Below are 24527 nucleotides of genomic sequence, written 5' to 3'. Positions count from 1 at the left end.
GGTTTTCGATGTATACCACATATTTTAGTGCTGGGTGGGTGTGATAGTAGCCTTATATAGCCATAGGCTTATATGTGCAGCTATTCAAGCTAACCGTGCATGGCTCCATTAGACCTTGTTCACATCTTGCATCTTAGTTGTGTTAAAAGGTACAGATAGGGATTGTGAACATGTATATAGACTGTCTATGAAAATCATGTACTTTTAGAATTTTCTAGGTCAGTTTGCATTCACATAACTTTTTTTTCACAACCAGGAGACAGTTAGTGTCTGATCATTTATGCCTTTACAGTTGCACAAATGAGAGGTATATATCTGACTTCAAATATAAGATTTGACCAGCACTGATAATCTAACATTATATGGTATGTTCAAGATTGCTTAAAAATGAACATATCTATGAAAAAAACTGCTCGACAATTCCTGTCAGCAATGATGAACTGCATCAAGCAGTGATTGGCTGAGCAGGCAGTTTCCTTGGTGACAACACATGGTAGTGCAGGGTCACTCCTGCACTGTGGACTCTTGAGAACCTCCGTTTCAGATTCTGTCAAAAATACTTAACAAAATAAATAATTTTGTCCGATAAAATTCTGCACACCTGAAGGACCCCTTTAGAGTCAGTGGGATCCATCAGGCTAGGTTGGTGTCCTGCGTGCAACAGTTTTGCTGGCATAATTTTTTCTGCTCCAGCAGTAAAACAGAACTGAACAGACAATGCTGGTGTAAACCTGGCCTAACTGTGTCTTAGATAACAACCAGATGACAATTTATTAATGACTAGAGATGAGCACAACTCAATTCAGATCTCTCAGAATTTGATGGTGGATGCAGCGCGGGAAAACATGGAAACAGCCATGGAAACAGTAGGCTATGTTCAGACGTTGTGTAAGACCGGGCCGGGTCACGGAACGGTCGGTCATAGAAAAGATCATCCCAGCTGGTACTGCAGTACTGGCCAGATGATCTTTAGTGCCACTGAGTTCTGATGCGGTTGTATCCGTGCGGGCCCGCTTCAGAACTCCCCACTGCACAGAATGGAGCGTGCGGCCGGAGCTGCTCACTCCACTGTGTGCACTGAGAGGGTTTTCTGCAGCCGCTATTCTATGTCAGTTTCTTGCTGTGCCGCTAGGGATCTTGGCTGGAGTGTATACACTCCCGCCGGGATTCCATAGAGAGATACGTAATATATATTTTCTTATTAATCATGGCTGTTGTTGCAATCGGCAACAACGGCCGTACTTTTACGAAAATATACGTTGTGTGAACATGGCCTTAGGCTATATACGTGTTGTCCCTGGATTGCCTAGGGCTACATCCAACTTGGTCAGCCTCTGGTATTCGAATGCTAAGTGATCTGACTAGAGCATGCTTGAGTCACGTTCATTTCTATTAATGACCATGCAAAAATCCATATAATTTTAAAGCATTTAGTTTTTTTTTTTTTTTTTTTGCAGCTGTAAATCATTGTATTTGGCACGTTCAAATGAGTTTTAGCTGTGGTGCAACCGCATTGTATTTACACAATTTCCTGCTTATCCAATATAGGAACTACTTTGCTAGATAAACTAGAATCCTCACTTAGCTTCCAGTTATGGTATACTCACACAGTTCAATTGCTATCACCTTTTTTATATGTAATTAATGTTAATGTCATTTGACTGCTGTGTTCACATTGTTATAAAAAGATGGGAGACTATATTCCTTATTGACTTTTTCGTCTTGTTGTTTTTGCTTTTTGTCCCGTCATCCTTACAGGCTTTCAGCATCTCTCATGTGTTCATTATGTATCTGCTTTGCATTGAAGGAGTTAAGTGCTTCAGGAAGTGGCGATTGCTGAAGGTTGTTATTGTTTGCTCCTTGTTTATCCACATAAAATAAGCCGAAGTTGTCTACTTCAGTGCTTTGTTAGTTGCAGGCCTGTCTGTTCTTGTGTAGGACATGATAAATGACATGGCTGCTTGATAATGAGCGCGGCTTGTATCTGTATGGTCATGTAATGGGACACACACCTATGGTAATCCTTGTTTGTGTAGTGTTTTATAGAGCCCTGTACGGTAACACAGTAAACTGGTGAAGACATATAGGCTAGTGCTACACCCCTACACTGGTCATGTGGCCAAACATTGCTCTGTAGTTATTAGGCTGCATTGCGGCTTAGGTAAGTTAGTGAGGTCACATTAGGACCCACTAGTGGCTGTGGATGCAACCTGCCTGTTATAGAAACCCATCTTGGATGACTAATGGCTGTAATGCAAAACAGTGGTTTTTGGCCACACAACCCATATCAGTGGCAAAATTGCCATGTAGCTTTTGGCTTATGTAACAGAAAAAAATGACTGGCCAGACATATAATAGATGGTGCAAGAGTATAATGGGTGCAGTATCTTTTGTCCTACTTTGCCTGTATAGATTGGTGCCCAGTCCCAGCTTCTCACCACTTCCTGGTCTCTCTCGACACAAGGAAGTGGCCACTCTGCAGCAGTGGTGACCAGCTTCGGCCAGTCATTGGCTGAGCAGGCACTTGCTTGTGTTGAAAGAAGACCAGGAACTGGTGAGCAGTTGCAATTGTGTATTATTGCAGCGGTGGTTGATTGAGCAGGTCATCAACACCTCTTCTATTTATTTAGGCCAGCCTGGTCAGTTTTAAAAATCGCCAGACAATCCCTTTAAGCAATGTACTCAATGCACAAAATGAAATTATAAGTAAGCAGGAAGTTACCCAATGTTCTACAAAAGGAACATACGGTAATCAGTTAAGTTATAAAATATCGTACATAGTATATATCTAAGTAAAGTGAAGTAAATGTATTATTACTCCTGCGACATAATAAAGTTGATGCCTCATTTGGGTCTCTGTGTGCCAGGATGGCATTTCTATAATTTTACTTCAAATTCTAGTGTAGAATATGGTAAATGTGTGAGGAATGCCATACCCCTCATACGATACCCAGCCCTCTTTATAAAGTGACAAGAGAAGCACAAAATGGCAAAAGTTGCAAACTTCATGTCCAGTTTAATATGGTGAACATTTTATTACTTAATCCCCCTATGAGTTTAGTAAGAATCCCCTGCTTCTTTACCTCAATTTACTGAGATAAAGTCCGGTGTTATTCAGGTGTACAGTATTAGGGACACACTGTTGTGTCTTTGCAGCCACTACAAGTCAGGGCCCGACCACTCTTGATGATCGCTGTCACTTCGGGTCATCAGTTGCGCGCTCAGGCCGAGACTTGCTGCCTTAATATGGATGCAAAAATGCGTCCCTTATATGCCTGTTTGAATCTGGTTGTACTTCCGTACCAACCAGCTCAGCTCTCCTTTATCCACTCTGCTGCCGGACAGTACTCGCCACACTTCAGGCTGTAGAAACAACAGAAAAGGAAAGTCCAGCACCCAGTCCTGGATAAGTGCAATTTATTGATTTACAGCTCCGGTGACATTCCACCTTCCTCCTGCACTGGTGCACACCAATGTGTCTCCAGCATTTTACCCGCTCTTCATCAGGGATATACTCTCAGGAGTGCTGTGGGTCAGTGCTTATGATCTATGAAAAAATGCCAATGACTGTTTAGAAATTGGGGATGTCTTCATACCCCCTTTCTTACATTGGGTTTATTTAGTGATGCACATCTAATCTTCATATTGAGTAATAGAAGGACAAATGAGAGCTGCACCCTCCCTGCACATGACAGATCAGCCTTGCTGATAATGAATAAGCCTATAATGATGACCTCTATTTATCCTTGTGTTACATCATCACAAGTCAGTGTAGTTGCTCTCTTTTTCATGCTTCGGTGTGCAAAAATGTTTAAAATGCGTTCCCTCTGGGTGCGCCAGTTGATTTGGTGCCAGTACTTAGTTCTTGTTTATTTGCTGGCACTTTCCCTCTATGTAATAACAGTGGAGCCAGAATCATTAGCTTGGCCTGGAATCTAGTGTAAATCCTGCATCAGGTTTTTGGTAACTTTACTGTATTACAAACCTGGAATCAAATATCCCAGGATGTCTTTAGATAGTTTTGTTGCTCTTTGCAGTGAGAACATAGGATAAAAGCTGCTGATAAAAAGGTTCTGGAAGTATGAAATGTCTCAGTGTCTGTATTATCTGTCTGTATCTCTGTATCTACTTCCTGTTGGGATCCCATGAGGATGTCCAAATCATGACCCATGTTTCCTCCCCGTCTCATCAAATCTCCAACTATTTCCTGCTCTATGAACAGTCATTGTCTCGGAAGTTGTTAAGGAAATAAAAGTTCAGCATCACGTGTCTGACATGCATATATATATATAATATATGTGTATATGTTTCTGCATCTGTACGAATGCTTCTTTGGATGTGAAGTACATAATTTATATCAGGGTAAGAAATAATTCTGCACCTTTTCATTTTTGCACCTAGAAAATAGAATGTGTGAAGCATTAGACTAAATTAAAGAGGTAGTTAAGAAAAAGACAATTCTTTCAATTAATCTGGTGCCAGAGATTTATAATTTAATTCTAAAAAAAAGAAACTCAAGTATTCCAGTACTTATCAGCTGATGTATGTCCTGCAGTAATTGGTGTATTCTTTCCAGTTTGGCACAGCGCTCTCTGCTGCCACCTCTGTCTAGAGCATTAGCAAATCCCCATAAAATACCTCTTCTGCTCTCCAGACAGGAAGGATACACCACATCCTGCAGGACATACATCAGCTGATAAGTACTGGAAGACTTGAGGTTTTTTTTAATAGAAGTAAATTACAAATATTTTTTGTGTGTGCTAAACTACCCCTTAACACATGGCAGAATGTGGAGTAACACAGGTAAAATACTCAGTGGATTAAAAAAGCCTATACATTTAGGATGCATTCAGAAATGGCAGAATTTTTATACCCCAGACCTCATTGCAGATCGGCATCACTTCTGCAGAGAAATCATCAGATCACAGCTTCCCTGTGGATTTCATCCCTATACATTCAATCTGGTAAGAAAATCTGCAGTATTCTTGTTTTTCCATATGAAAAATTTCCTCTACAAATAACAATGCTACTTCTGAACAGAACTTTACACATTAATGTCAGCCAGAACCAATGGATTTGGTGTGATCAGCCAACCTTCTGTACCTGAGCCTCCCCTGATGGCAGATGGCAGGGGTTGGGGATGCTGGATCTCAGCTACTTATCCTTTGGTTCTTAGGTAGATAGCAGCAGTTTTCTCCTCTTTGCCCATTCTGTATGCTTGGCCAAGCAGTCCCGTGTATTCTGGCTGAACAACAGCTATATATAACATATGGGCAGCTTTGGATGTTTAGCTGTAGTTGTGTTTTGTGGCTCTAGCTCCAGACAAGTCAGGGAATGTTGTTGCAGAAGCTATTATTTTGCCTGGAGCTCTTAGGAATCACTGTTATTACTACTGGTTTACTCTCCGTCTCAAGTATGTTATCAAATGACTTGTGAGGTAGATATATATCCCATTAAGTAAGAGGGTTTCTCCTGCCTCATACACCAGATGTTCACAGTTCAGTATATCACCAGTCCTCTGTAGTTTCATTTGTGTTTTACACGTTTTGTGTGGCTGACGTGTTTTGCGTAGAACAGGTCTGACCTGTTGTTCCTTTCAATTACATATGTATGCTTACATATCTCCTGTCACGGATCTATGTCTACAAATGTCTTCTAGCCTTTAGGACAAAGCAGAGTTTAGATCCTTCTCATTGCTGTGTTTTTTTCCACATTTCTTTCTAAGCTACAACTTTCTCTTTGGTGTGTGATCACCATTCAGAGCTGTGGAAGCAAGACGAGGAGATCAGAAGAAATGCTCCACCCATCCGCATTGTAGGGCTTGGTTAGATTTGCTTGACCTGCCTGAGAGGTTGTATTTTTTACATTGAATTGCACACATTGAAAATGTCAAAATATTAGGTTTTAAAGAGCCTTGTTTACCATGAGTAGCTTGTTTCACCCAGCAGGGGGTAAATGCTCAGCTGTAAGGCCGGGTTCACACGTTGCACTCATGTATGTAGTACATCACTTGCCAAGAACCTTGCCACAAAACCTCACTTGGGTTAGGATATCTTGCTGCTGTTATACATGTTTTTCCCATGATTCTAACTTGTCCGTAATCTGATTTCTGGGATTTTACTGATGGGACCGCCGATCAAGAGAAGGAGGGGTCTCTTATCCCTCAGATGAGTGAAGTAGTGTGTGAGATGTGAAATGCCGCCCCATCTTCATCAATTCCATAGGGCTTGAATGAAGCAGCAGTACAAATACTAGACTGCTGCTTCATTCATTTGTGGGACAAAGAACCACCATTCTTGGGATCATGGAGGTTCCAACAGCCAGACCCCCACTGATCAAATACTTATATCCTATCTCCTTGTTAGTCGATATGTTTTAAGTTTGGAGAAACCGCTTTAGTATTGGCAGTATGGTCAAACTAGTTAAAAATGCATCCATCATTATTTGTACACACTCCAGTGACTCTTGAAAACAATTTTGTAGTTTTATTCTGAGTGGGTTAGAAATTTTTGTTGTGATGTATTTCTTAATATATCTTAATAGCAATTGAAGGTTTGTATTTCTGACATTGCACTCCCAGTCCTCTGCATGGATATACAGTGAAACCCGAGAAGCTGCCTGTAGAGGGAGCCATATACTCACTACTACAATGGTATACATTTAGCTCCCACTAGTGGTGACTGTAGGCAGCCAGGGAATAATATTTTAAGTATGCTGGGAACTTTGAGCTCTCTCTCAGGTTGTTACAGTTAATCTGCTGATGATACAAACCCTGTAATAACTGCATTCAGCTCAGTGTATATGGAACATTGTTCTCTATTTATACACAAAGTAATGCAATTTCCTTAATTCCTTAATATAGTGTTATTATCCTGAAGCAAACCCCTTTATTTGTAGTCTGGACACCAGAATGTGTATTTTCCATTAATGAAACCAGACCCTATGGTTCAGCCTTATGGACGCATATTCTATGACAGAACGTACGAGATGAGTCAGGTGACATTAGAAACATCCGTTCTTTCGTTCCGTTCTGCCCATATAATGAACAATGCTGGCTGTGGTGTGATCCAATGTCTCATCTAATGCTCATTTCCAGCATAATAATAGGCTGAGTGGTATTTTGACAATCCATTCCTGTGAGAAACACTCCAATATTAGATAGCTTTTCCATTTCAATGACTTGGCGGTCTACCATTCCCGGGATGGCAGGCAGCTCTGTGCTCACAACCCCCTTCAGACCAAGAATCTGCTCTTGGCAGAGGCCCAGTCTATACAACTGGCCTGGTTTCCACAGCAACATCTGCTGAAAATGTGGGTTTTTCTGCACAGTCTTTTCCAGAAGTGCTTGGCAGGAAAACACCCTTGGGTGAATTATCTCGGAATAAGAATGAAGAATAAAGTAAGTCATCAAGTTAATGAACAGCAGAATGTTACTTTATTATTCACAAAAAATTATCTGGAGGGACTTTATACTGTGTGTGTATATATATATATATATATATATATATATATATATATATATATATATATATATATTTTATGTTTTTTTTGTTTTTTTTTGGGTGGGGTGGGGGATTGAAGTGTTCCGGTACAAGACCTTGACAAGTATTTTAGTGGAAACTTAAAAAGGTTTTTTCTTTCTGACTGTTCACTAGTGCACAGTAATGCCTCCGTGCTGCTGATCTGTCTGACCATTGCTTTTATAGCAGAGTGGTGGTTGGTAGAGATGATCGGATGATTGGTAACGCAGACAATGATCTGTCAATATGGGGAGGGAAAGAGCAGCATATCAGAAGAAGGCAAGTACTAAATCAGAAGAAGCCCCATGAAATTAAAAAAATTACATGAAGACATGCGTGTGGGAACATATAAAGAAAGTATACTTAATAGAGATGAGCGAACCTCGATCCGAACCCGAACTTTCGTCATTTGATTAGCGGTGGCTGCTGAAGTTGGATAAAGCCCTAAGGCTATGTGGAAAACATGGATATAGTCATTGGCTATATTAATGTTTTCCAGACAACCTTAGAGCTTTATCCAAGTTCAGCAGCCCCAGCTAATCAAATACCGAACGTTTCGCTCATCTCTAATACTTAACTATCCTCGTGCCTCCCGTAGCCCTGTCTGAATGATACTGGACAGCCACCGGCCTCTAGCACTTACTGCTGGGGGAACACCACAGACCCCGCTGATGGACTGCCCTCTCACCCAATCAGTGACTGGGTTGGACACCACTGCAGTAACTCACTAGCTGAACAGGCAGTCCATCAGTGTGGTATGTTGCGTACCAGCAGCAGGACCCAGAGCCATGATGTAAGAGGAAAATTTTTATTTAAGTATTGTATTGCCCCCCAAAAGTTATACAAATCACCAATATACTTTTATTACAGGTAATGCTTAAAAAGTGCTTTTTTTCCCTGCACTTACTACTGCATCAAGGCTTCACTTCCTGGATAAAATGGTGATGTCACGACCCGACTCCCAGAGCTGTGCGGACTGTGGCTGCTGGAGAGGATGATGGCAGGGGGATGCTCAGTGTCCCTCAGTCATCATCCTCTCCAACAGCCACAGGATGTGAAGCCTTGATGCAGTAGTAAGTGCAGGGAAAAATGCACTTTATGTACATTTCCCGTAATAAGTGTTTATTGGTGATCTCTATAACTTTTGGGGGGCAATACAATACTTTAATAATTATATCATGAGAGTTTCTATTTGGCTTCACGAACCCTACAAGTATAAGTATGTTAGTTGGGAAGCAGCAGGGTCCCCTATTTTATGTTTTCTTTGGTCTATGGGAGCCATCATAGAGGTTAGACCTGACTACAGTCTGCAGAACAAAAGTCTAATGAATAATGCCATATACAAGTTATAGAATGGCCAGAAATTGTGTAACCCCTCATATATACACACAGCAGCCTATACTAAAAAGTTAAAATAACAGCTATCCTTTAATGTAATATAAAGGCACGCATACAATGTTTCAAATTCTGGGAACCTTCACTTTTTGAAAAAGCTAAGAAACAGTAAGGCAATAAAGAGGCAGTCTTGCATCTAAAAAGTAACAAATGAGAACGTACAGTATAATGAATGTATAAAATTTATCATTTTTCCTAAATGAAAGTGGAGAGCTACTTTAAGAATACTGAAACGTGATCAGTTACAGGAAGGTGCCACGCGTTTCTCCTGTCTTATCTGCGGCTGACTCCTTTGTGATTTGCCAGCATCTTGCCAGTGTCTATATAGAAGCAGATGCTGCATATTGTGGCCGTCTGTTACTTTTGATGCTGAGACCAGTGAAGTACTAGAAATAGATTATTCACCAGCCTGGAACTGTCCTTATCATTCATTGTAACAAATTGTATCTCAATGTGAACGCACACATCTCCCTGTTGCTTCTGTAAAAAACAGATCTGCTACATTCCCATGTGCTGCCCTCTATGGTTTAGAAATATCCACGTACTGTGATGTTCAGCTAGGATATTTTTTTATCTTGAATTGTTTGCACATCATTTATAACATGAGTAGTCACTCTCAGTTCCTATAAGCAGCAGTGCATCAGCTTCTTTTTTGTATAAAAAAATATGTATAAAAACATGGAGGGGGAGATTTATCAAACATGGGGTAAAGTGACACTGGCTCAGTTGCCCCTAGCAACCAATCAGATTCCACCTTTCATTTTCCGAAGAGTCTGTGAGAAATTAAAGATGGAATCTGATTGGTTTCTAGGAGCAACTGAGCCAGTTTTGCGTTACACCATGTTTGATCAAACTCTCCAATGTCTAATGTTCGCATAGGTTTGTTTAAGGCAAATGTGCCTGATGGACACTTGTTTATGTGAGGATTCTAGTTACTATAAAATACCATGGTGCTTTTTACTTGGAAAAATGGAAGTCACTTGGTAGATGGAGCCAAATGTATAGCATACCTGTGGTTCCTTTTCTCCCTTGAAACTAAAAAAAGCTATAATTGGGTATATCTGACAACCTGTGCACTTTTTCTGACTTGTCACATCATGATCTTTCAATAGTATATAAAAAGTCTGACCCTGCTGTGGGGTCACTTACCAGATTCCAACTGATCACAGCCGCCAGATGAAATATCCTGCTCAGCTAATCTCTAGTTGATGCGGTCACTGCTGCATCCATTGATTGGCTGATTATCGTTCCGTGTAATAAACACAACGATCAGCCGATTGTTGTCAATGGCTGAACGTTGATATAGGTTCTGACCTATAATTGTCGGCCACCGACCATGGCTATTACACGTGGCGGTGCCCGGCTGACGATTTGCAAAATAACTACATAACCTATCCATGGTCCAGGGCTCCTCTTGCTCCTATTCTCCCTGGGTCCCGCGCGCTGCAGTTTCAGAGCGGCCTGTCTTAGCTGATAGGCCGCTCAGCCAATCACAGGCCGGGACCACTGCGGTCAGTGATTGGCTGAGCGGCCTGCCAGTTAAGGGTATTATTACACGGGCCGATGAAGGCCCGATAATAACTGTAAACGAGCGCCGATCTGCTAGATTGGCGCTCGTTTACTGTGCCTATTACACGGCACGATTATCGCTTAACAAGGGCTACAGGGACATCATTACCTATGTCCTTGCAGTCCTTGCTTTTACGTTATACATTACCTGTCCATGCTGCTGGGCTCCTCTTGCGGTCTTCTTCTCCCCGGGTCCCATGCTCCAGCTCCAGAGCGGCCTGTCTCAGCTGACAGGCCGCTCAGCCAATCACTGGCTGGGACCGCCGCGGCCAGTGATTGGCTGAGTGGCCTGTCAGCTGAGACAGGCCGCTCTGAATTTGGAGCACGCGGGACCCAGGGAGAAGACAGCAAGAGGAGCCCTGCAGCCTGGATAGGTAATGTATATCATCAGTCGCCGGCCGCGCACCACTATAACACGTAGCGGTCCACGTTCGTCGCCCGACAATTATAGGTTCAAACCTATATCCACAATCAGCCGATGATCATTGTCATCTTCTAATCGTTGTATTTATTACACAAAGCGATAATCGGCCGAATCGGGCCGATTATCGTTACGTGTAATAGTACCCTAAGACAGGCCGCTCTGAAGCTGCAGCGCGCGGGACCCGGGGAGAAGCGGACCCCAATAGGAGCCCTGGACCCGGGATAGGTAATGTATGCTAGTTTAGCAAGGGCTGCAAGGACATCGGTAACTATGTCCATGCAGCCCTTGTTAAATGATTTTCGGGCCGTGTACTAGGCACAGTAAACGAGCACCGATCTAGCAGATTGTCACTCTTTTACTGTTATCGGGCCCCCATCGGCCGGTGTAATAGGACCCTACGTAATGTTTTATTTATTTTGGTCCTGTTAAGAAAATAAATACTGTAAAATCCCCTTACAACAGTTTACTGTGCTCCTTGGGACAGTCAACAGATATGATATATCCCTTGAAGCCTTGTGAGTTATTACCACAACGTGCTTCCTCCAGCATGGAGAACAGAAGTATTTGCCATTTAAGCAATTCTATGTTTTTTTGCGCCAAAATATTTCCTTTGAAATGTGCTGCACCTTCAGTGAAATGCTATTTATATGACATGACGTTCTCAGTCACTTTAGATAAGGGCTGTAAAAGCCTTGAACGTTATATATAGATCCCTAGCTACGTGTCATCAATGCTGAAAAAAAAAACACAACAAAGAAAACCAGATTCAGCAACTTTGCTAGCCTGCATGGACAGGAAAAAAAACAAAACAAAAACATGTGGGACAAATGTCTTGGCTAAAGCATGCAAGCTACCTATGGAACCCTGGGATATAGGGTAATAGGGGATTTCTTTTTCTAATTGATATTTGCCCTTTGGAACCTATATGCTGATTTCTTTGTGCCATAGGGTGCATCTGGACCAGAGTGCACTTATACCCTAAGTTTTTATCTAAACCTCTCCTGACAAGCAGAGGCCATAGGGAGGGCAGGTGCTGAGAGAATGCGTTCCCCATGGCTGCCCACCCCCCTTCAGCTTCAATCACTCCTGGTTGTACAATATTATATATTATGGAATTGGTAATAATGCAGTCTCCTTACTTATCAGTGTAAATACACCTAAATTATTGTAAAGTAATTCTTTACGATATTTTCTATGTAGACTGCATGTTCTCTTCACTTACTTAAAGGGGCAGTGTGGCTCTAAACATTTATTCACTAAATAACACTTATTACAAAGTTACTTCCCCGTGGCCCCCCCCCACCCCCCACCCCGGAAGTGTGGTGCATTATACTGACCACATTACTGTCGACCCCCGGCCGCCAACTTGGGACAATGACTACATCTTCGGGAGGCCGGCCGGCTGAGCAGCTGATGACGCGGCAGAGGGGGGCCGGCATGAGGGACGGCTGGAGCGGTTCGGCCGGCCTCCCGAAGATGTCGTCATTGTTCGAAGATGGCGGCCGGGGGTCGACAGTAATGCGGTGAGTATAATGCACCACGCTTCCGAGTGGGGGGGAACACAGGGAAGGGGGCCATTCCCATACGTAACACACATTACAAAGTTGTATAACTTTGTAATGTGTGTTATTTTGTAAATAAATGTTTAGCGCCGCACTACCCCTTTAATACAGTTTTGCTTTCTAAGGTCTTACTTACATGTTCCGTATATATGGATGGTGTGCAACAGAGTTGAGAATTCCTGGCATCATGTATAATTATAAATATGAAATTGTTTAAATCTTTGCCGTACTGTACTGATACAGCCGTGCAGCTGTGTCAGTACAGTGCCATGAATATTTAAACTGATTCAGAGCTTCCAGCATCATAATGATACATTATACCAGGAGGTCGTGAATCTGTTCCATAGCACAGCCTTTTTACTCACGGAAAGTGTGAATGTCCCCTAAGCTTTTACTATAATTGCCAGAGAGAAAATAACAGAACTGAGTCCATAATTTCTGTGCAGAGTTTTATAGTAAGTAGACTCATTGGTTGTGGACATTTATTACAGGTGGATGGAGGCCTGCTTAATGGAAGAACTGCCCCCTACTACAGAGCTTGAGGAAGGGCTCAGGAATGGAGTGTACCTGGCGAAACTTGGAAACTTCTTCAGTCCAAAAGTTGTATCTCTGAAGAAAATCTATGATCGGGAGCAGACCAGATACCATGTAAGCAGTTACTCTTAATATTGTCAGGGTGGATGCACCTCTAAACTAATTTTAGGTAATGTCTCTACTACCTGTCATACAGAGATGTGTGTCGAGGTTAATGTGTAGAGTGTGTCCTCTGTGATGTATCACATGACTACTATTATGCCATTGTTAAAATTTACTGCATGGGGCATAGGAAATGTTAGAATATTAGAAGATGAGATGAAACATTTTAGTATTGGGCCCCTTCCTAATGTTATCCTGAACATCAGCAGAGCTGTCCCCTCTAACAGCATGGCTCTCCCTTCTAACGGCACAGCTCTCCCCTTTAATTCATAGAGGGGGTCACAAGCAGGGGAGCCCCTCTATAGGCCCTTTTACACAGGTCCTTTATCGGACAAATGAGCATAGGTAATCGCCAATTGTTTGTCAGCAGTCATTTAAATTCCTGCTATTAGCAACACACCACCCTGTGTAAGCAGCTAATGAATTTAATGGTCTGCACGATTGATCCAGATTGGCGCTTATTATTTTCAGTCTGCCTGTGTAAAGGGGCCGTATAATAAGACAGTGTTTTATATTAGATAAAATTATACTACTTGGTGGTTTGTTCCTTGCTACAAGTTAGTGGTACTAAACACAGTCCTAATTCTGTATTATTCTTCTCTTTCAGGCAACCGGTCTTCATTTCAGACATACAGACAATGTGATCCAGTGGCTTAATGCAATGACAGAGATTGGCCTCCCCAAGGTAGATTGGCCAGCATACTGCATGCATTTAAGTTAAGGCTATGTTAACACACCATCAAAATGATGGTGCTATGTGAACATGGCTAAAAAGCTATAAAAAAAATTTCCATGTTTTTTTTTTTAATTATCAGCTTCATATTGTTATTACAGATCTTTTACCCTGAGACCACAGACATCTATGATAGGAAGAATATGCCGCGCTGTATATATTGCATCCATGCTTTAAGGTAAAGCATTTTTATTTTCTTTGCTGTATGTTCATTCTAGATTACATGTAAATTCATATAATGCATTCATAAAATGCACTGTTGAGATTAGCAGTAAAGGGGTATTCCTCTGGTAGTGTTATGGCATTATGACTTGGAACACAGCACTGTTGTAGTTCCCGGCCCCCTGGCTGTGCTGGGATCTGAAGCTGGTTTCATTTACTGACTTAGGGACACACTGCAGATCCCTCATAGCAGATTGACTGTAAAAAAGGTAAGGGGGGCACAGTACTACATTAGCTCTGCGTCTCCTTTATTCTCACTAGTGTTTGGGGTCCTAGAACTCGAAGCTCCACCAATGATAAAATTAAGGCATATCCTAGCAATAGGCTATTACTTTATTAGCGGAGAATATGCCATTTAATGATGTCCTTTGGGGTTTCTGTCTGCCTTTTTTTGTATTTTTGAAGGCACCAGTAGCATAGTCTTCAGAACTATTTTTGCAGTAAAAAAATTCCAGAACCTTGGCTAAACCCCAATAGACCTCATTAATGTCATTAGTCGCTGGGAACTGCTCTGGCAAAGCTGTCAGGGCTTAGTTATAAACAGAAGCCACAATGCTAGTGTGAACAGAGCTTTAGTTATTGATTCTCAGTGATTAGTTTCCTACACCTTTTTATAGTCCTACAGCTAAATTAGTTTTATTTAGATGGACAGGACTAGATGTGGGAAGTGTCACGTGGACCAAGGCTGTGTGTCTCATATTGGCCTTTCACATGGATGAGGGCCCATGTAGAAGGGCCCTATTACACGGAGCAATAATCTGACGAATCAATCAAATTCTGCAAATTATCGCTCTGTGTAATAAAGACAACGATCATCTGATGACAATGATCATTGGCTGATCTTGTCTTTTGGTCCTGGCCTAAAACCATCAGCTGCCGACTGTGAATTGCTATGTTTAAAGGAGAATTCCGGCGAAATTTTTAATAAAGTATTGTATTCCACCCCCCCCCCCCCCCCCAAAAAAAAAAAGTTATACAAATCCCCAAATACACTTATTATGGGAAATTCTTATAAAGTGCTCTTTTCCCTGCACTTACTACTGCATCAAGGCTTCACTTCATGGATAAAATGGTGATGTCACGACCAGACTCCCAGAGCTGTGCGGGCTGTGGCTGCTGGAGAGGATGATGGCAGGGGGACACTGAGGGACACAGGGCACTGGAGGGACACTGAGCATCCCTCTGCCATCATCCTCTCCAGCAGCCACAGCCCGCACAGCTCTGGGAGTCGGGGTGTGACATCCCCATGTTATCCAGGAAGTGACATCACCATGTTATCCAGGAAGTGAAGCCTTGATGCAGTAGTAAGTGCAGAGAAAAAAGCACTTTATGTGCATTTCGCGTAATAAGTGTATATTGGTGATTTCTATAACTTTTGGGGGACAATACAATACTTTGATAAAAATTTTGCCAGACTTCTCATTTAATAGTAATGCATGGCTGATGACTGTGTTAAAAAAATATAATTAAGTTCATACATACCTGTCCACGCTACGCTCCCCGGTGTCTTCCTGACTTCTTCCCGTCCCACTTAAAGTGACAGGCCGCTCAGCCAGTCACAGGCCAAGAGCGTGGTCAGGTATCTATGAACTTATTATTTTACACTAAAGGTAAGGGCTGCACGGACATTGCTAACAATATATATACAGCCCTTGCTGCACGATAGCCAAGCCATGTAATAGGCTGTGTAAGCGAGCACCGATCTAGCAGCTTGGAGCTCCAACAAAAAACAACAGCTTGGAAACACAACAAAAAAAAAACACGACAGTGACTCTTTAAGGGCATAAGAGAAACAGATTGCTGAACTCAGGGAGAACAGCCAAATGACAACACTGCCGGCTGCTAATGATAGCGCTCAATGCAGTGAAGTCCTAGGTGCATTGCCCCCTGGGAAACATGAGTATGCAAAAGAGGAGTCCGTGGAGCCTCATTGAAGAGTCTCAAAACACAGGACTAGCCAGATATCCCTCCGGGAAGGACCCAGCCAAGTGGCAGCTCCTGTTAGGAAACCACCAAATCCACCATATTAAGTGGCCCTATAAGTCAGTGTAATGACAAGGGATAAACCAAGGCTAGGTAACCATCCACAGACAGCTGTTTCGGGGTGTTGCCCCTCATCAGTGTGAAGCAGGATTCTGGCTAGGTGGGAGCAATGCCTAGTAGAGCCATAAGAGAAACAGATTGCTGAACTCAGGGAGAACAGCCAAATGACAACACTGCCGGCTGCTAATGATAGCGCTCAATGCAGTGAAGTCCTAGGTGCATTGCCCCCTGGGAAACATGAGTATGCAAAAGAGGAGTCCGTGGAGCCTCATTGAAGAGTCTCAAAACACAGGACTAGCCAGATATCCCTCCGGGAAGGACCCAGCCAAGTGGCAGCTCCTGTTAGGAAACCACCAAATCCACCATATTAAGTGGCCCTATAAGTCAGTGTAATGACAAGGGATAAACCAAGGCTAGGTAACCATCCACAGACAGCTGTTTCGGGGTGTTGCCCCTCATCAGTGTGGAGCAGGATTCTGGCTAGGTGGGAGCAATGCCTAGTAGAGCCATAAGAGAAACAGATTGCTGAACTCAGGGAGAACAGCCAAATGACAACACTGCCGGCTGCTAATGATAGCGCTCAATGCAGTGAAGTCCTAGGTGCATTGCCCCCTGGGAAACATGAGTATGCAAAAGAGGAGTCCGTGGAGCCTCATTGAAGAGTCTCAAAACACAGGACTAGCCAGATATCCCTCCGGGAAGGACCCAGCCAAGTGGCAGCTCCTGTTAGGAAACCACCAAATCCACCATATTAAGTGGCCCTATAAGTCAGTGTAATGACAAGGGATAAACCAAGGCTAGGTAACCATCCACAGACAGCTGTTTCGGGGTGTTGCCCCTCATCAGTGTGGAGCAGGATTCTGGCTAGGTGGGAGCAATGCCTAGTAGAGCCATAAGAGAAACAGATTGCTGAACTCAGGGAGAACAGCCAAATGACAACACTGCCGGCTGCTAATGATAGCGCTCAATGCAGTGAAGTCCTAGGTGCATTGCCCCCTGGGAAACATGAGTATGCAAAAGAGGAGTCCGTGGAGCCTCATTGAAGAGTCTCAAAACACAGGACTAGCCAGATATCCCTCCGGGAAGGACCCAGCCAAGTGGCAGCTCCTGTTAGGAAACCACCAAATCCACCATATTAAGTGGCCCTATAAGTCAGTGTAATGACAAGGGATAAACCAAGGCTAGGTAACCATCCACAGACAGCTGTTTCGGGGTGTTGCCCCTCATCAGTGTGGAGCAGGATTCTGGCTAGGTGGGAGCAATGCCTAGTAGAGCCATAAGAGAAACAGATTGCTGAACTCAGGGAGAACAGCCAAATGACAACACTGCCGGCTGCTAATGATAGCGCTCAATGCAGTGAAGTCCTAGGTGCATTGCCCCCTGGGAAACATGAGTATGCAAAAGAGGAGTCCGTGGAGCCTCATTGAAGAGTCTCAAAACACAGGACTAGCCAGATATCCCTCCGGGAAGGACCCAGCCAAGTGGCAGCTCCTGTTAGGAAACCACCAAATCCACCATATTAAGTGGCCCTATAAGTCAGTGTAATGACAAGGGATAAACCAAGGCTAGGTAACCATCCACAGACAGCTGTTTCGGGGTGTTGCCCCTCATCAGTGTGGAGCAGGATTCTGGCTAGGTGGGAGCAATGCCTAGTAGAGCCATAAGAGAAACAGATTGCTGAACTCAGGGAGAACAGCCAAATGACAACACTGCCGGCTGCTAATGATAGCGCTCAATGCAGTGAAGTCCTAGGTGCATTGCCCCCTGGGAAACATGAGTATGCAAAAGAGGAGTCCGTGGAGCCTCATTGAAGAGTCTCAAAACACAGGACTAGCCAGATATCCCTCCGGGAAGGACCCAGCCAAGTGGCAGCTCCTGTTAGGAAACCACCAAATCCACCATATTAAGTGGCCCTATAAGTCAGTGTAATGACAAGGGATAAACCAAGGCTAGGTAACCATCCACAGACAGCTGTTTCGGGGTGTTGCCCCTCATCAGTGTGGAGCAGGATTCTGGCTAGGTGGGAGCAATGCCTAGTAGAGCCATAAGAGAAACAGATTGCTGAACTCAGGGAGAACAGCCAAATGACAACACTGCCGGCTGCTAATGATAGCGCTCAATGCAGTGAAGTCCTAGGTGCATTGCCCCCTGGGAAACATGAGTATGCAAAAGAGGAGTCCGTGGAGCCTCATTGAAGAGTCTCAAAACACAGGACTAGCCAGATATCCCTCCGGGAAGGACCCAGCCAAGTGGCAGCTCCTGTTAGGAAACCACCAAATCCACCATATTAAGTGGCCCTATAAGTCAGTGTAATGACAAGGGATAAACCAAGGCTAGGTAACCATCCACAGACAGCTGTTTCGGGGTGTTGCCCCTCATCAGTGTGGAGCAGGATTCTGGCTAGGTGGGAGCAATGCCTAGTAGAGCCATAAGAGAAACAGATTGCTGAACTCAGGGAGAACAGCCAAATGACAACACTGCCGGCTGCTAATGATAGCGCTCAATGCAGTGAAGTCCTAGGTGCATTGCCCCCTGGGAAACATGAGTATGCAAAAGAGGAGTCCGTGGAGCCTCATTGAAGAGTCTCAAAACACAGGACTAGCCAGATATCCCTCCGGGAAGGACCCAGCCAAGTGGCAGCTCCTGTTAGGAAACCACCAAATCCACCATATTAAGTGGCCCTATAAGTCAGTGTAATGACAAGGGATAAACCAAGGCTAGGTAACCATCCACAGACAGCTGTTTCGGGGTGTTGCCCCTCATCAGTGTGGAGCAGGATTCTGGCTAGGTGGGAGCAATGCCTAGTAGAGCCATAAGAGAAACAGATTGCTGAACTCAGGGAGAACAGCCAAATGACAACACTGCCGGCTGCTAATGATAGCGCTCAATGCAGTGAAGTCCTAGGTGCATTGCCCCCTGGGAAACATGAGTATGCAAAAGAGGAGTCCGTGGAGCCTCATTGAAGAGTCTCAAAACACAGGACTAGCCAGATATCCCTCCGGGAAGGACCCAGCCAAGTGGCAGCTCCTGTTAGGAAACCACCAAATCCACCATATTAAGTGGCCCTATAAGTCAGTGTAATGACAAGGGATAAACCAAGGCTAGGTAACCATCCACAGACAGCTGTTTCGGGGTGTTGCCCCTCATCAGTGTGGAGCAGGATTCTGGCTAGGTGGGAGCAATGCCTAGTAGAGCCATAAGAGAAACAGATTGCTGAACTCAGGGAGAACAGCCAAATGACAACACTGCCGGCTGCTAATGATAGCGCTCAATGCAGTGAAGTCCTAGGTGCATTGCCCCCTGGGAAACATGAGTATGCAAAAGAGGAGTCCGTGGAGCCTCATTGAAGAGTCTCAAAACACAGGACTAGCCAGATATCCCTCCGGGAAGGACCCAGCCAAGTGGCAGCTCCTGTTAGGAAACCACCAAATCCACCATATTAAGTGGCCCTATAAGTCAGTGTAATGACAAGGGATAAACCAAGGCTAGGTAACCATCCACAGACAGCTGTTTCGGGGTGTTGCCCCTCATCAGTGTGGAGCACTGCCACTTGGCTGGGTCCTTCCCGGAGGGATATCTGGCTAGTCCTGTGTTTTGAGACTCTTCAATGAGGCTCCACGGACTCCTCTTTTGCATACTCATGTTTCCCAGGGGGCAATGCACCTAGGACTTCACTGCATTGAGCGCTATCATTAGCAGCCGGCAGTGTTGTCATTTGGCTGTTCTCCCTGAGTTCAGCAATCTGTTTCTCTTATGGCTCTACTAGGCATTGCTCCCACCTAGCCAGAATCCTGCTCCACACTGATGAGGGGCAACACCCCGAAACAGCTGTCTGTGGATGGTTACCTAGCCTTGGTTTATCCCTTGTCATTACACTGACTTATAGGGCCACTTAATATGGTGGATTTGGTGGTTTCCTAACAGGAGCTGCCACTTGGCTGGGTCCTTCCCGGAGGGATATCTGGCTAGTCCTGTGTTTTGAGACTCTTCAATGAGGCTCCACGGACTCCTCTTTTGCATCTTTAAGGGCAGGCTCCCTGCGCTGACCATGGCACAGAGAATGCTGTGGCACAGCCTCAAGCTTTGCCTGTGTGACTTTTGACTGGCAGATTTTGATGAGATGAGGCAAAATCTGCCCTGGGATAAACCTAATAGGTCTGTATGCTTTACATCATTTTATGTATAGAGTCTTTTATAGAGACTTTTATGGTTGCAATATCATTTATAATTAAAATGGTCTAGGAAAAAAAAGCATCTCCATTATTTTTCGCGCAATGTGTTCTCTAGTGAGTGGAAGTGCTATTGCCTATCCCAGTACATCAGTGCTGCTGCATTGGTGTTACTGGTGAAGGATCCTGCCATGATCAGTGCTGCCTGATGGTTGAAGGACATTCTCTGATAAATCCAGAATAGAATCTCAGTGTCTGGTGAAACCTCAGCGGGTTCTTTGCTGCAGATCCTGTTCAGACTTGTTTGTCTTTGCAGAGAGATCAATAGGAGTGGCAGCTCTTTGTAGCTCAGATTATATCTCAGGCCTGTAAATTGACATAAGGGTCTTCCCTAGGTAGAAATAAGTAGCTTGGTCTAAATAAAAATCCCTTTACCGTATGTGAACATTGGCTAATAGGGTCTGACATTAGTCATTAGTCCTAAGAGCAATGTAGTCTCCTTATGTAGCCTGTATTTCTTGCTAGTGTCAAGCAGTAGGAGGCTTGATGATGCTGGGAGCCATTAACAAATAGTGGGATAGATAGATGAAGGCAGGCGTGGGCTTGTTAAACGCCAAAATTCTTCTAGTTGTGATAGATAGAAATGAATAGCTCACCTGTACATCTAGGGAACGGATAATGACAAACCTAGCCTTGAGAAAATGATCATCTAAAGTAATGTGTTCACGATTGTTTCATTGACCCTTTTAGCTGGGTCTTTTTGAAATGTACGGTACAATCTGGCGTTTGTAAATCTTGCCATTTATTGTGATATTTGCTGTAAAGCTTCTTATAATATAGAATTAGTTGGAGATGACTCCAGTGTTCACAAGCAAGATAAGATTAAAAGTGTTTGCACACTAGAGAGAGCCTTTCTTTTTTTTTTTTTCCTTTTACTATGAAGATGAAGTACTAGCTGTTCATTCAGCGATCTCTGAGAGGGATATCATCCCAGGCCATATATCTTTGTGGAGAAAGACAGTCTTTTGCAACAAACTGAGTCTGTCATTATAAGGACATGTTCAAAAGTTGCTGTTACCATAGGCAGATCGGACTAGGTCTCCTTAAAGAATCTGTGGTAGGAATCTGAGGCTGAACATTTGAATTTCTGCCTTGGAATTGCCAAAGTTCTGTTCATACTTGTCCCAATGCTAATTCTTAGCTTTGGGGTCCTATTAAACAAGACTATTTTTCGTTTTCTCTGATTAACGATAAACGATTGCAAACAATCGCTTTTTGTTTGTTTTGTATAATGCCTGCCGTTATTTACCAATAAATGATGGTTGTCCGATAATAAGGCCGTCACTTAAATGTGTGAAACCGTGTAAAATCTGCAGCTTTTTTTTCAGGAAAACCCCAAGGACTACTGTTCTTCTTACCATATTGACACTATTGACTGGTGGGGGAATAATTTTCTGTGGTGGGAAAACCACTTTTATGATTTCTTTTCCCAAATCAGTAAATAAACAGGAGACCATGACCATGAATTCAGTTATGACGCATGGTACTCCACCTTACTTTTTCAGTCTAGAAAAGGCTGGCATCTACCATTACTAGGTCTGACGATCCCAATTATAATCACCAACATGTATTTCTTATAAACTCAATGGGAGTCTCTCATTGAGTGCCCTGGCGTATGGCCTGTACCTTTTTCTCTTGCGTAAACCCCACTTGCCTGATGGGCGTGCAGGAGGAAATAGCAAGGTGGGATTTATCATGGATTTATTATGGTTCACACCTGCAAACAGGCAGAGATCATGCCAGAAATCTACACCTGCTCCGCATGTGTAGATTTCTGCACTGCTAGATTTACCAAGGGGTGTGCGCCTCTTAGTAAATCAGGCAAGGGTGCATGGGGGCAAGGCTTTATTTAAAGGGGTTATCCAGCGCTAAAAAAACATGGCCATTTCCCCCCCTACTGTTGTCTCCAGTTCAGGTGTGGTTTGCAATTAAGCTCAATTTACTTCAATGGAACTGAGTTTCAAAACCTCACCCAATCTGGAGACAACAATAGGGGGAAAGTGGCCATGTTTTTGTAGCGCTGGATAACCCCTTTAAGTCTTGATAAATTCTCCTTCCCATGTTCTAGGATGATAGTGTATAATAGTCAGGTTGGAAAAATGAGTTGGTAGAGGTAGAACATATATTTGCCTATAGAAAGCTCATATAGGAGAAATCTAGGAGAATTCTCATTAAGAACCACCAACGATCCTGATGGAAGGCGGGAGCATAATAATGAAGCCATCCCTTCTGGTGCGCCTGCAGCTCCACTAGCTTACTATCACACTTCGGCCTCCTGTATCTCCCCTGGTCCATGTTTCATTACAACCAGAAAGAACTACCCGCTCATCCAGTCAGTGACTGCAATGTTGTCCCACCTCAGACACTGATTGGCTGAGCAGGCATTTTTGAGCCGGGTCGTGATGTCAAAGAATCAGGAGATCTAGGAGATCAGCACATAACCAAAAGTGATGGCACTGTGCTGTGGAGGGCTCTGTTACGGATGAACAAAACTTTTCATTATGTTCCCACCTACTCTCTGCCCTCCATGGAGTTTTCCTTAAGCTGCATCATCCTACATCTTCAATGGGTAGATTTCATAGTTATACAATATTTCATTGTAGAAATAGAAGACTTATTTTTCTGGCCCCTTACTTCAGTTAGCTTGGCCATGACCCCGCCTTGCACCACTTTTTCTGTGCTCATTATTTCCAGACCTGACAGCTCATTAGCTGGCGCCTCAGAAGCGTCGCCATTGTTTGTCAGCTACCGTCCTCTGTTCCCACTTTTTCATGTGAAGCTTTATTTATCTGGAGATTCTCTAAGTCCTTGTCATTTTGTTTTGCAGAAACCGCTCAGTAACAAGTTATGTTGGGCTATGTGCAGGCGTTAAGCTGATCTTCTCTTTCCTTCTATTTTGTGTTTTCTTACTCGATTGACTACTTTATATGATTTTACTAGAACTGGATATAAGGGATGGCATATGTGCATGGTTTCTACTTTGTAGATACAACTGAGGGAGCCATCGATGAAGGTTGCTTTTTCTGTGTTCTTAAACAAGACATTTCATACAAACACCAATTGTCTTTCCTCTCATTTTCAGTCTGTACCTGTTTAAGCTAGGCCTTGCCCCACAGATCCAGGATTTGTATGGAAAAGTAGAGTTTACAGGTGAGTAATGATTCTTTCCTCATGTTTATATAGAACTTAGCCATATTTTATCTGCTGCTCACGTGTAAGTCACCTGTCCTTGCGAGATGGTGTTGTGTATAAACAGTTTTGCTTGTGTTACATGTACTGCCAAAGTTTTACTGTGCTGTATGTTATCGAGTGAGACAGCCCATAATCCTCTACAACCGTATAAGATTGTGTGCTGCACAGACATCCTACACAGTATCATACCACATATGATCATAAATAATATAGATGTTTTCTTGCTGCAAGTTTTCCATGTTTCAGTAAACTAGTGAGCCATTGGCAATAAAAAAGGTCTGAGGACAAAACTTATGAGAAGAGACTTCAAGAACTAATTCTGTATAGTGTGGAGGATAGAACGGAAGAGGGGACATGATCAAAACCTTTAAATATATTAAAGGTATGAAAAACCTTCAGGAGGGAAGTGAAACTAAAAACAAGAACAAGAGGGCACAATCTTGGGTTAGTTGTTGGAAAATAATAAGCAATGTGCTAGCGGCAATGTCTCATGCTGACCCCAACACCAGATAGTGGACACCGGTTTTCGGGGATGTGGAAACTGTAGGGGAGTGAAAAAGGTTTGTTCAGTCTGGTTTTACTTTGTTCTACAGCTTTTTACTGGACACCCCCTTTAAGAGTAGTGTCTATGAATACAAATTAGTACTGCTCTCAATATCTCACAGTCCTCTTGTGTATGGGACACTTGTCTTCAGGACACTTTTTTCCCTAGATGTGTCCTTTTTACATTCTTTTTAAATAAACGTGGAAACAACGTCTCTTTTAGACGAAAAACATTTTTTTTTTTATAATGACTGCCATTAATAATGACCAAGATCATTATTTATGGCTGCCATCATTATAAAATGGCGGCCTTTATTTTTAACCGTTTTTTCATCTAAAGAGTGGTTGTGAGTGCATAGCCTTAGTGTGACCGATAATATCTGCACTCTGTGTGACTGC

The 24527-nt window shown here is 43.3% G+C and overlaps 1 protein-coding gene across 1 annotated transcript in view; it reads left to right on the top strand.

The window, feature by feature from the left end:
- The window catches only part of IQGAP1 (IQ motif containing GTPase activating protein 1), a 120338-nt gene that overhangs the window by 37545 nt on the left and 58266 nt on the right, over nucleotides 1–24527 (top strand). Inside the window, exons 3-6 of the mRNA XM_069983838.1 lie at nucleotides 12962–13118; nucleotides 13774–13851; nucleotides 14001–14077; nucleotides 23476–23543. Of these exons, the coding sequence (XP_069839939.1) occupies nucleotides 12962–13118; nucleotides 13774–13851; nucleotides 14001–14077; nucleotides 23476–23543 (380 nt within the window). The remainder of the gene's footprint in view (nucleotides 1–12961; nucleotides 13119–13773; nucleotides 13852–14000; nucleotides 14078–23475; nucleotides 23544–24527) is intronic.

This window comes from Dendropsophus ebraccatus, chromosome 1 (genome assembly GCF_027789765.1).
Source record: "Dendropsophus ebraccatus isolate aDenEbr1 chromosome 1, aDenEbr1.pat, whole genome shotgun sequence".
NCBI classification, from domain to species: domain Eukaryota; kingdom Metazoa; phylum Chordata; class Amphibia; order Anura; family Hylidae; genus Dendropsophus; species Dendropsophus ebraccatus.
Note: the sequence above shows the minus strand (reverse complement) of the source record. Positions and strands in the feature narration are given on the sequence as shown.